The sequence below is a fragment of the Thermobia domestica genome, chromosome 2, assembly GCF_964235325.1.
Source record: "Thermobia domestica chromosome 2, izTheDome1.hap1.1, whole genome shotgun sequence".
NCBI lineage: Eukaryota > Metazoa > Arthropoda > Insecta > Zygentoma > Lepismatidae > Thermobia > Thermobia domestica.
In genome coordinates this window covers 123,023,482-123,037,046 of record NC_137455.1, presented here as the reverse complement: position 1 = coordinate 123,037,046, position 13,565 = coordinate 123,023,482, and the positions used below count along the sequence as shown (strand labels likewise).

Here is a 13,565-nt window from a genome sequence, read left to right as displayed (position 1 = left end):
CTCGCTCCCAATATTTCAGCCCCAATTATACGAGTAAGTCTCTAATTTCCAATAAAACACACAACATCATATAAAAACTGAGGGTGTTTAAAATAAATATTCAGGAAAATACGTTATATAAAATTGGGGAGAATGCGTTCTCTAATTGTTGACCCATTTTAACTGCATGCAAACAATTAAGGCGATTGGAAATTCTCAGAAAAAATTATATATTTTGCGTAAGTTATGATAGAATTTAACTTTAAATCTTCAGGAGGGAGGTTTTTAAATGAGTCCTAATATTTAGTTGACTTCAACTGCAAAAGTGAGGATTAAATGTAAACCTCAATGAACACAAATGCGTGTCAAAGTCGAATATTTAACGAAGGTTATCGTAGAATATTTTTTAAAACCTGGGTGAGGTACAGAGAGTCTACTCTCTAGTTCTCAACTGATTTGAAAATCTTTGAGTTTTACGTCCCACGGTTATGCCGGTTAGGCTAAAGGAGACGGTGATGATGAGTAATGAATGAAATGGTGGAATGAAGAAAGTGGGAGGAAACGGGAGAACCCCGAGAAAACCCACGCACACGGTGTTTGTCCACCACAAAGTTCACTTGGCGGGGGCTGGGATCGAACCCGGGACCCCAAGCACCAGAGGTGAACGCTCTACCACTGATGAACTGATTTGAAATCCATATAGTGGAAATGATTGTGAAGCGTCAAAAAGTATATGCCATATTCCATACAAATCTAATATTTTACGAAAGATATCTTGGATCATATTTTTTTAATATCACGGGACGGGAGAGGAATCCATACCACATTAGGGGACATAACACATTGCTCATTCTTAACTGTTTGTAATCCCAAACACAGGTGATTTCAAAAAGTATCAAAGAAAATATACTAATATTGTATGAAAACCGAATGAGGAATGCATAAGGTTTGATCCCCAGTGAGGCACGTAGTTATTGATGCATTGTTAGCACTGTGAGATGATTCGGTAGCTTTGAGAAAACAAGAATAAGAAAAAATAAGGCGATCAAGTATTAAGTAGTGGTGTAACCCACGGCATATCTAAAGCTTCTTAAGACATTCTTCCATTCTATTCTATTTTTACACAAAATAACGGTCACATCACAGTAATTATGCTCGTGGGCTTTTCCTCGGAAAGTCTATCTCTCTCAGAACTACTACGGTCCGTTGTGTAACACATTTATCATTTTTCTAAAAGTTTCACGGATTTATGAATAACCTGGTATAAAGATACTGAAAGGTGTTCTGCCATCTCTTAATGTTGATGAGTGACGACAACTGTTTCTCTTCATGATTACCTGGAAACGCGTTTTTTTTTTCTTTCTTTTTCTACAGCGCAACAAGGATAAGGTCTTCACTTGTGAAATTTATCATCCGTGAAACTGAAGAATCAATACATTTTCATACAATTAAGGAACTTAAAAGCCAGTTTGCTGTTTTTCACTGAACAAAAGAAATGGAATTTTTTCTCTCTTACAAATTAATGGTCTGTACGTATATATATGTACACATTTTATTGAAAACGTAAGTCTGATCAATACAAATACATATCATTTTACAAATAAAAAATTGCACCATTCTCGTTAGATTTAATAAAATAGTAAAAGAAATATTTTGTTTCTAACAATAACCAATTGTCGCTAAAAAGAAAAAAAAATTCTTTCTCGTCGAACAAACTTCACAAATTAAACTGTAACAATATACAACTAAAATTTGTCCCTTTTTTTAAAAAAAAAATAAAGGAAAACTAATCATTTTCATACATCTAGTATAGGTGTGAAATGAACTGAAATTTTTATAGGAAAGGATCTTAAACTGCGCAGTAATAGTACTTCTTCAGGAAAGGTAACGTCTATAATTGGAATTTTTATTCGTTTTCTGATCGAACACTAAATTAGTTTTAATACAAATACTAAATAACGTTTAGTAAATTCTGCTGTTGAAAGTGTGTGCAAAACGAGCTACTGCACAAATTACTCCCTGCATTTCTCTACGATGCTGTGGAATAATTCATCATTACTTATAATGACTAATACTTTAAAATTTCCAGGGACCATGACAGAATTATGAAGTACTCTTTAAACGTACATTTATAAGAAGATATTAACATATATATAATAAATAAACCTTACATTTGAATGCACTGCACTTTATAAGATATACCCTAACACCTTTCGTCATTTAAAACAATTAACACATCTTTTGAAGTGAAATCTGGTGACATAATCACATGTTTACATTTATTTTAATGTTATCTATACAAAACTACAGATGCAATATTTATAACACTATGTATTATATTAACTTCATTCTTAACATGCTATAATTATTATTTATAGCAGTAATAATTGGAATGCAGTAATTGATGCTGGAGGGAAGGTACTACTCTTATATTGCATTTATTCATACTCATACAAAATAAATTGTATTTCAATATTAATTTATAATAAAATAGAAAGATAAACGTATTAAGGGCTGCCACAATTATGGAACTATTATACTTGTCGTCAGTAAATTATTGGCTGTATGAATTTTTTTTAAACATTATTATTATATTTTTCTATTTACTTTAACTATTTTGTTTCAGTTGTGTTTTTTCATGAGATTTTTACTGTCGTCCACATACATACAAAACCCACCAGAGACAATATGATAAGAAGATATAGCATCGTCAATTAATTCTTGATTAATCTTACAATGAAAAGTGTCACCCGAAGAAGAAAAAACAAAACGCACACTTTCACCAGATAGTGGATAAAATGAGCATTGCTGACTAGATAGTAACTACAGATATCCCATTAAATACTTTAAAACTTGAAGCACCAGTCGTCGACATCTACTCAAGAAAGGACAATTTCTACAAGTGATTTGATAATTTCTACTTTTTATGTACATGATAGACTGTAGTAAAACAACGTGGGATCGGAAATATAGTACAAATGTTAATAATAAGTACATAATAAAGTTCATAGAAGTAAGATAATTCTACTAACTATGTACAAATATTTTACATAGTAATTAATATTAAAAAAAAATTGCACAGTTTTATTTTAACGATATAGTACACGTCTTTTTAGTTTATTTTTTCCTTAAATGTTGTAATATTCCTTCTTTTCGTATCACTGTACTGCTCTTAAAGCTATCAATGTGAAACTTCACTTCTCTATGGCACGGAACTGATTTAATGTTTTTGTTCCACCACGACTTGTTCGTGCCATTTATTACTGGTAAGTTTTAGTATACAGCCGGGCTTAAATTTGAGAAGCATTAAATCATCTATCTACTAGACCAAGTTGTTAAATGTCTTTTCAACATTTTAAACTATCTATTATTTTGGACATTTCACTAGGGTGAAAAAACAAATCAATACAGTACTTACACTGATAACTTTTAATTATTTAACACTTACATGCAGCAACTTGTACTTTCACGCCTCAGTCAAAGTGAAATGAACACACTTTTTCTTTCTTTCCATCTGGTGCACCGCCAACTGCTATAGCGATTATGCAGACTGAATATGATCTCTATCCAAATACTACTTCTAGATGATTATGGAAGTTGCCTTAAGCTTTCGTCGAAAAACATGCGACAACAATTGATTACGGTTTAAGACAGAACAAACACAAATATTCGAATCGCCTCGATATACTTGAATAGTCTTACTATTCCAATTCTGGTTTACAACACTAGAAGAAAGAACCCTTTCATTTCCACGGACGAGAGACGTCTTGGAAAAAATACGTTGGTTGATATGAAAATAGTTTTGTTTTCAATGGGAAAGTGAAGCTTTTTTTTATTATTATTATTATTATTTACTTATTTTAGTATTTTGTTACTTAAAAGTATTCTGATATTTTTTGGTTGTACATTTTGCTCGATTTCTTCTATACACATGTAAGAAATTCACCGCAGAAGAAATCTATGCTGAATAAAACAATTTCAGATTATTTTTTTTTAAGTGTTATATTCCACGGCTCTGCCCTTTAGGTTAGAGACGCTGAGAAATGAATGATAATGAAACGAATGGTGAAAGAACAATTCGCAAGATCCTGTCCTGAGCAAAATTGGAACTTCCGACATAAATCAATAGAAGGAAGATGACGTCTCTGGTCTACTTACATTCTTAATATCGCTGATTCAGGTCACATTTTAAAAATGTATTATTCTCTCCATATATTTATGGCAACCCCAAATTAAATTAAATGATATGGATGTGTAATAGTTGACAAAATCAGAGAGGAATGTCTTGGTCAGCAATTACATAAAAACCTGACACGAACAGGTCTCCAAATAGGAAGCTGACTGACAAGTTATCAAAAAGAAAAAAGGCGTATCTTAGTAGCATATCGAAATAATATAGTACAAGTATATTTTCATTTAAATTCTAGAGAAAATTCTAATTATCAACCAAGTTCACTTAAAAATGTAAACATTTTTCACATTCAAATACAACAAATATAGCATAATGGAAAGCCATTAATCCTAACACATACAGAGGTCGAAACAGCTTCATTTAATAATTACCCAATATGAGTGTTTGGTTAGGGATCTCAAAACAATACGGATTTACTTACAAAAGCCTAATTTCACGCTGAAAAGTTTCTGATATGTTCTAACACAATTAGCTTGTTTTTGCCATTAGGGAGTATAATACAAGTGATTGTCCGAAGCTTCTGTATGTACTCAGACACGTTAAATCTTAACACAACGAAAGTGCACACTTTAATTTTTAGAAATAGAACACAAATATCTAATTTGACTTGCAACGATTTTACAAAGAATATTACAGTATCTACACTACACGAAATATAAAACATATATATATATCATAAAACTTGGATTCGCTGATGACGAAAGACGAGGTTAATGTTCTTAAGTTCATCATTCCTTTATTTGTTTCTGTTATTTTAGCGGTTTTCAATCACTACTGCAATTCTTAATGGAAAATATATTACATACGGTATAGTGATATTTACCCCCAAATACGTCGTTCTAGGATCACTGTTGGCATTGAATATCTCTCTTTTTTTAATTATTTTTAACACATTCAGGAAACAAAGAAAGAAAGGGGAAAAAATAAAATTTCTAAGGTTCCCTTAGGCAAATTCTCAAGTTAACATGTGCTAAAATTACGCACAGCAAACTTTTTAGATTTAATACAAACAACTAATTATAGTTTTCATTCATTATCACCGTATCATCTGTAGATACATGCAGCCGAGATGTGTCACGGTACAACATATGAATATTATTATCAAAACCTGTATAAAGTTACTACGATTTCTTCTCTCTCAAAATATAATGTTAGTATACTGAAAGTAAGAATAAAATGAGATTCACAACATATTCCTGCCTCCCCCTCCCTAAAAATGGCGATTATCTTATAACGATAACCCGTAACCCTTTAGGTAATTTCCTCTTGTAATTTGTTAAGGATTATAGGCTTCCATATATACCATGCATATCATTCTACGTATTACGCACCAACTCCTATGTTGGATTATTATCCTAACTTTCCTGAAGAATTACGTTCGATTAGTCTCAGAATAATGTTCCTCACCAACCTTTTATGCATTATGTAATATACATATGCACAAAAGAACTATTAATGAGGTATTGTATTAAAAGAAAAATTGGTTTCATAGCACCTGGTTCGAACTTATATTTCTCTATTTACATTTACAATTAACTTCAATACCACTCGGAATCTTGGTGAATACAATACACCGACATCAGTTAATGCTTCAACAGAATACCATTTACAAGGAGGAAAGAAAGGGAAAAAAATACTGATTTACAGTTACACTGTGCCTTGTTTATCATTTAATGGAATTCTTATCGTAACAGCTAATATTAAAGGATTTCTATACAAATATAAAAAGAATTAACCTAATATTAAAATAAAGAAAACGAAGAAAACACTACACTACAAATATAAGGAAGTGTCTATTTCCAGGCATACAGATTACTTTGAACAGAACTACTGATCCCATACCATACATTGCTTTATCCAAGATAACACATACACTGCCCTATTCAAATGCATTTCATGAATCAGGACATGAACAAAATTTTTCTTGCAAAACATTAGATTTACATCAACAGATTTTGTACTACTATCTTCCCATACCTTTTGTTATGCAATATACAAAAGCAGAAGGAGTCAATTCATATCTATTACGATCCTCCCAGGAAGCTACTTGCAAGGAAAGTACTACTTAGCTTCAACAAGGGCATTAAATTAACAGGAAAGCACTTACTCTGTTATTTTGATTTTGATGATGAAACTCTTCAGATCACAAGTTTTACCTAATCTTTAAATCTGGCAAATATATTCATTATATACATATGAAATGCAAACGTTACAACAGGATTGATATTCAAAATTAAGAAGACTTGACTCTACCAATAGTTGGAGAATGCTAATTTTGTCTTTTGTTACCATACCTTTTTGTCTTGATGTCTTACGTCAGGCTCAGACACACAATCAACTATTAATGTAAAATTAGTTTGTAAACTCATATTCTGAGTTCTGACCCTCCTTTAAACCATTCTAAGCCCTGTGTCTTCAATAGGTGGACTATTTGTTCATTTACAGTAATTGAATAAGGAATTCGTTAATCTCTTATATTTGTATTTCATTAAAATGTCACGTCAATTCTGAATTATGATCTTTCATTGGTGACCGTGCGGGTTCATCTTTGAATGTGCAAGTACATAAGAACCTAACATTCACCCATATTAAATGTATATATACGTATATGTATATATATATACACTCATGCATATATACATACATATTCAATTACGCCTGTGAACAATAAACAGCACCACGATCCTATTATGAAGAATTTCGTCTCTCCTTGTTTCAGATTCTTGCCTCTCTTCCCCTTGGTAACACTGTCGATCCAACATTGACGGCTACAGTCTCACTTATGGTTGCCAAATGTGCAGTTGGTGTTGAACTAAATCTTCGACCCATAATCTGTAAGGCTGACACTTTTGCACGTTGATAGGCTGTAACTGTATTAAGACCCAGAAACCTATTTTGCAGTAAGAAAAAATAAATTACAAAAATTACATTTGACTAACCCTGAATTCGAAGTGGAAATATGAAATCACTAGTGAAGTATATAGGAAATTGTATATAGCTAATACAATAAAAATAATGATGGAAGTAGTAAATCAAAATCCTCGTGGTGACAAGGAGAGAACTCTTGTAAGAGAAGCTAAGTTTTCTTTACATTTGGCGTAACAACCTAGTAAGGAATTTATAAATATCGTCTTCAAACCTATATGAAGCCTCGGATTCTTGGAAATGATCTGGCATGGAAATGGGTCTGACATTTAGTTTATATATATATATATAAACTAGATCCAAGATTTTCTGAGGGGGGGGGGGGTGCACCAATAACTATCAGTACATTTGAATCAAATTTAATTTTTTTAAATGCCTTTAGGCATCTGTGATGTGTATGAGGAATTGACTTAAACTATTGTGTTTAGCAAAACCGTTTTCTTTTAAGCCCGAAACGGAAACATGACATGAAATTTTAGGAAAGTATTGCTATTTCCACTGCCAGTTTCTCAGTTTAGATAGTGTATATTCAGAACGGAGGGGTGGGTGGGGGGTGCAGTGCTCCGGTGCACCCCCTAAATCCGGCCCTATATATATAGATAGATGGATAGATAGATAAAATAGATATATTACAGATCAAGTACTGACATCCTGACAGATGTTATCAAAGAATGAATACGCATAATTAGCAGATGGAGATGAGATTTCTATGAAATCTTCTCGGAAAGATCATATAACAAATGAATAATTAAGAATGGCTGAGAAAGAGTATAAAAAATTAGTCTATACTGGTACAGAACTACAGAGAAAATGAAGGAAGAACATTATACGTACGAAGTTTTTACACATGAAATTAACACGAGGAAAACCTAGGGGCATATGGCAAGATTATGTAAAAAAAAGTCGATAATAAAGAATGACTGAGTGAATGAAATCCTGAGGCATCATATATATACAAAAACCCAGCAGGGTGTCTGAAACGAGCGTTCATGATTATAATGATTCTCAGAAATGTTAAACAATTATGTACCCAAAATAATAAAACAAGGTATTTAATGAGAAACTACGAAATTTCTTCACATTTCCCTCAAATATAAAATATTACATCTAAGAGAATCTCTAAACATGTTAAAATATATACGAAGTATGGGTACAAAATAACGGGACTGGTGCCAACAATACGATTTATTGTTACAAACTTAAAATTAAAGGTGATCCCCTTCAACATATGCTCCCCCTTCCCCTACCTATACACATTTGCATACAAATTTTCTATTGTTGAAAGCAGTTGTGGAAATCTTCGGTGTTACTGTCTTGAACACCGCTTAAGTTTTCTGCTTCACCTCTTCTACAGTCTGAAAATGAGTTCCCTTGAGGGCGGATTTCACTTTCGGAAAAGAAGAAAAAAAAAAAAAATCGCACTATGTCAAGTTCAGGTAGGTGAGACAATCCAGTCACTGTTCTTCCACAAGAGGGGTACTTTCTTTCTCACGCGTTCTCGCAGCTTCATTGGCTGACCTATGATACCCATTTAATCAAGAGCAGGCCATTGATATCAAAAACACAATAGCATGACTTTCACTTTCGATTTGCTCTTGCGTGCCTTTTTCATTCGCAGTGATGAAAGTTTTACAATGCATGGATTGGCTTTTCGTTTCAAGATCATTCTGAAAGATTCAAGTCTCGTCACCAGGGACGATTTTCGTTAACAAGTCCGGTTTTGCTTCCAGGTGTTCCACTCTGTCACTACACACGTGCATCCGGAAGTCCTTCTGCTCCTGCATGAAATTTTTTGGCACCATTTTAGCGTAAATTTTGCGCATGTTCTAATAGTTGTGCAAAATTGCGTGGACAGAATCTTTATCGATGCCCACTATTTCTGCTATCACTGGAATGCTGAGTCTGTGATCTTTTCAGACAATGTCAGTCACTTTTGCCACAATTTCCTCTGTTGTGGCTGTGACAGGAAGACCCGGTCTTTCATCATCATCAATTTTCTCGCGCCCCTCGCTGAAGCGTTTGTAACACTCAAAAGTTCTACACACTCATTCGGTGATTACTTTTAATTTCACAACAAATTTCAAGTTAATGCGCTACTCAATTTTCACATTTGCTGTTTTTCCGGCAACACGATTGCACTCCTCCCCTTTCAATCGCTGCTCGGAGACTAAACTCAACAGAGAGCGGCAACTCATGCATATCATTCTCTTCTCGAAGGCTCAAGGTTGCTCTGCGCGCATGCGCTCCACATTGCTCCATGTATACTATTGACAGAGTTGATAGACCAGTTATTTTTAAGCCAAGCTTCGTATTCTGCAGACAAAGCGTTTTTTCTAAAGAATTCAATTATCGCTGTGAGCAGTACATTAAGGTATAACTAAAAAGTAAAGTATGTCATAAAGTTTAAAGAACATAATGCATAGATAATAAAGACAATCTATCACTGCTGCTGGAATATATATATTTTTATATATGATTTTGTATATAATGTATATATATATATATATTGTATATAATCATATACAAAATATATGATTTTGTATATACATTTTGCTGTTTATGAAAATTTCAATACTAAGAAGAAACACATCCAAAATATCAAAATTTGTACGATAAAGTACTAACATATGAACCAACGCGATGACGCATGTGGAAGCAATGGACATGAAGAGAACTATACACAGCAAGGATCGAGTGGTGGACTGCGTTATTTGACCACATCATAGAATGTCAGTCATGATAGAATGTGACGAACTCTCCACTGTCAATTTCCATTGACCCATAATTACAAACGCCTCGGGGTACAATGGTCGTGTTTACACCATCGCTCTCAATTATTAGGATCATGCTAGTGGGCCTTGTGAGATTGTAATATTAGTACCGAGTTCGTTAATGAGGTCAATCTGTTAATATCTTTTCGGGTAACGGCGACTTACGTCCGTCCATTACTATTCACGTTAACGCTTGAAGAAAAATAAATTTCTGAATTCTGTTCTTTTGTAATAGATAGGCAGAGCGATTATCGCGGTCGATTTTGTTAATAGAGTCAATGCGTTAACATCACTGGTACCAGTTATTTTAACTGTGGGAATTCACACACCCCATTCATTTATAATGTTTCCTTGTGACACTATTTGTTATCATAGCTCTTTATTTTGCATTAATCTTATCTCGCCCCGTTCGAAGAACTAATATTTCTATAACTGCAAAGTAAAATCTTCATCTGTAGTATATGGATAAGGATATGGGATGTCAGATTGTTACAGCATCGTCAAGATTCTACAACACACTTTATTAAAATCAAAACAGAATCACAACACAAAAAACAAAAATAAAAACTTTCACTTTTATTTATTAGTACATTAAAAAATACTCTTAGATGTTGTTATCCACTGTAAGTGTGGATAGCCTGTTTTGTGGAGTGAATCTTCCATCTGAAGTTCATCGCTACTAAGCATCTGATTACTAAAATTCATGAAATGGTAAGTTGGCCAGCAGATTTATATCTATGTGCTAGGTCAGAGGTTCCCACACTTTCTGACTCACGACATATCTTTACTGAACAGCCATTGTGAAATACTTTGATTTTTTATTAATAATATTAATTATAGTAGTGCAAGGCTATAAGTTTCTATGAAGTTTCACACTTTGTAGTGCTGAATATTGTTGCTGCAGCTGGAGGTGTTGACTGGTATAATTTGTCTCAAATCTGATTTATAATTATTAAATGTTTCATGATGTTTAAATTCTAAAATATCGTGATACATTCTATGGAACTGTGTGACATAGAGTGTCATCGGGAACCGCCGTACAAGATGTTACTGATACGATTAGTTTTGTTGCTCGTTTAACCTTTACACGTTCACTACATCTTAACACCCTTCTTAATTTCTATAGCTAATTTATTGTTTTTCGAGTTTTTGTAATTAAATTTACCAGTGAAAATGTATAGTTCAATTAATGACTTAAATATAACCGAAAAGTTTCCACAAACGATACTCTCGCAACGTAACAGTGATGACATTTAAATATTACTTTTGGTAAAAGCAAGTTCACACAAAGTAATAAATATCTATTTTCAACAACCAAAGTACAAGTTAAGCTTATACCTAGTAAAAAACGAGTGTCTACAAAATACAGGATGTCCCAAAAGTAATGTTAAAAAAAGAAACCACAGATTCCTGGCACCAAAACAGGAAAAGAAGTTTATATGACATATAGTCCGGAAGTGGACAGGGGCAGAGCTAGATAGCTTCGAATGTGGAGGGAAAGGAATTTCACACTTAGGGAAAGGAACTTGCCGACTTACAAAACCGCATTGAAGATGCATGTGAACAGTTACGCAACACACTGGGAGTGATGAATTCGAAACTCACGATTAGCACGTTGCATAGATGTGGGAGGACAGCACTTTGAGCATCTTATGTAGGTACGTTTATTGTTAGCACGTATGAAATAGTAGTTTATAGTGCTACTCTGTGTAAGATACCACGTTACAAATACAGTACATCGTTGTGTATTCTGACTATTATTTCATTATATTACACGACTAGTTATACTTGTTCTTATTTCTACCCTCTCTCTGCAAGTTTCTACTTGGTATACCACTTTCCATTGGCCCCTGAAATTATGCAACCATACGAAGTGATCTTTGCTTTGACTCCCATTGTAGATGTGCGTGCAATCGTGCCATGGATAACAACTTTTTCCTGTATAGTTTTCATCTTTACTGCACCGTTTCAATACCCCTGCTGTACAAGCATTCGGTGAATCTCTAAATTACGTATGGAGAATCTCTGGCGCACTTATGTAACATGCGTTTAACATGTCAAGTCAATATGATTTTTATGTATTTATAAACCTACTTCCTAGCTCCTATCATTATTCTGCTGGCAGGTGCGAAGTTGCTTTCTCCCCCACATTTGAAGGTGTCTAGCTCCGCCTCTGTCCACTTTCGGACTATATGTCATATAAACATTTTTGTTTTCTTGTTTTGGTGCCAGGAATCTGTGGTTTCATTTTTTTACCATTACTTTTAGGACACCATGTATACTTTCAATCCGTACACTTTGTGCTTAAACCAGAGATTCTCAATTTATAAGCTTGTTGCTAAAAAAAAAATATCAGTCGTCATAGACTATAATCTGCTCCACAACTCCTTGTGCTTATTCCTAAAGCACTTCCATTCCACATTATTAACATTCACCCCCATACATTATCAACAAACACACACTAGCTATTTGTCTATTCGGAATCTTGGATTTCGAAATACCGAAAGTTTCTATGAAAGGCACAAACTATTAAAACTAGGTTACACTTACCTTACGCAAATATATTCAATAAGCAAAGCACTTCCTGCGGCTAGCATACGTATACCAGGATCATTGAACAACTGAATGACAACCCAAGCACCAGCTGCTGACACACACATACACGTCACCAGTGCTGCAGTCTGTAGCCAGTGTTGAGTAGTAAAGCCATACTGCCAGATAAGCCTTGATCCTCTTTCCACTTCATACGACGAACCACACACTTTGCAGCGCAGGCTGTCCGGGTTATCTGAACTCTGGAATAAACATACGCAGTCAGTTAAGCAAACTTAAAGTGCTTCCAAGAATCGAAGAGATTAATCATGTCTTCCCTTTCTTTCGTTACTATCACAAGTTACCTTTAATCGATAACTCCGAAATAACAGTCTCCTTAACTATTATTTAAAATATTAAAAGAAATCCGAAAAGAAGATAGAAAACACCTCAAAAGTATTACATTCGCATAAATCTTTAAAAGGTTACATTGAATAGTATATTTAAAACAAGAATATCCTCAGGATAGGAATTTTCTACAAGATAACTCCACACGTCTGGTTAGTCGAGACTTAAGAAATAAGCAACGTATGTATAAAACGAGCTCATGTCACTGCTAGCTTAAGTATACAACAGTCCGGCATATATAATTCGATTCTCCCCTATTTTGACAATCAGACTCTCCTTCGCCTCTTGTTTCCCAACGTTATAGTGAAAACAAACTAAATTACTTACTTCAACAAGCCAACGTCGTAAGCAATTATGATGAACAGTGCTGACATCTCCTCGACACTGACATGGCTGAATAAGAGGCCCCGCATCCTCTCTCTCAGCATCGTAGCAGATCCAGCAATCTTGACGTTCATTGTCATCTGCATGTAAGTAACAAAAATAAAAGTGTGAGATAACTACAAATTAGAATGAGGTAGTCAAGTCAGCCTATTATTTATTTATAAACACTAATATACGCGATTCTCTTTTTAACTACGGTTTCACTTGCAAATTGTGTACTACATGTCTTAATTTCGCTATACAACATAAATCTACCACCTTTGTCAGCATAAGATATGTTTAATAAATCAAAGAATTTTTAATGCCCAATATTATGATCAGTATGTTAACATTAATTATTCGAAACTTGGAACAATTGCCCAGTTTTTTTTTCT

The 13,565-nt window shown here is 33.9% G+C and overlaps 1 protein-coding gene across 3 annotated transcripts in view; it reads right to left on the bottom strand.

The window, feature by feature from the left end:
• Positions 1-1,513: 1,513 nt before the first annotated feature.
• The window catches only part of LOC145675219 (uncharacterized), a 72,253-nt gene continuing 60,201 nt past the window's right edge, over positions 1,514-13,565 (bottom strand). For all 3 annotated transcript variants that reach the window (XM_081745605.1, XM_081745599.1, XM_081745601.1), the window contains 3 exons: positions 13,135-13,271; positions 12,418-12,662; positions 1,514-7,061 (listed from right to left, as the gene is read on the bottom strand). In XM_081745605.1, coding sequence (XP_081601731.1) covers positions 6,887-7,061; positions 12,418-12,662; positions 13,135-13,271 — 557 coding nt within the window. In that variant the 3' untranslated portion in view covers positions 1,514-6,886. The remainder of the gene's footprint in view (positions 7,062-12,417; positions 12,663-13,134; positions 13,272-13,565) is intronic.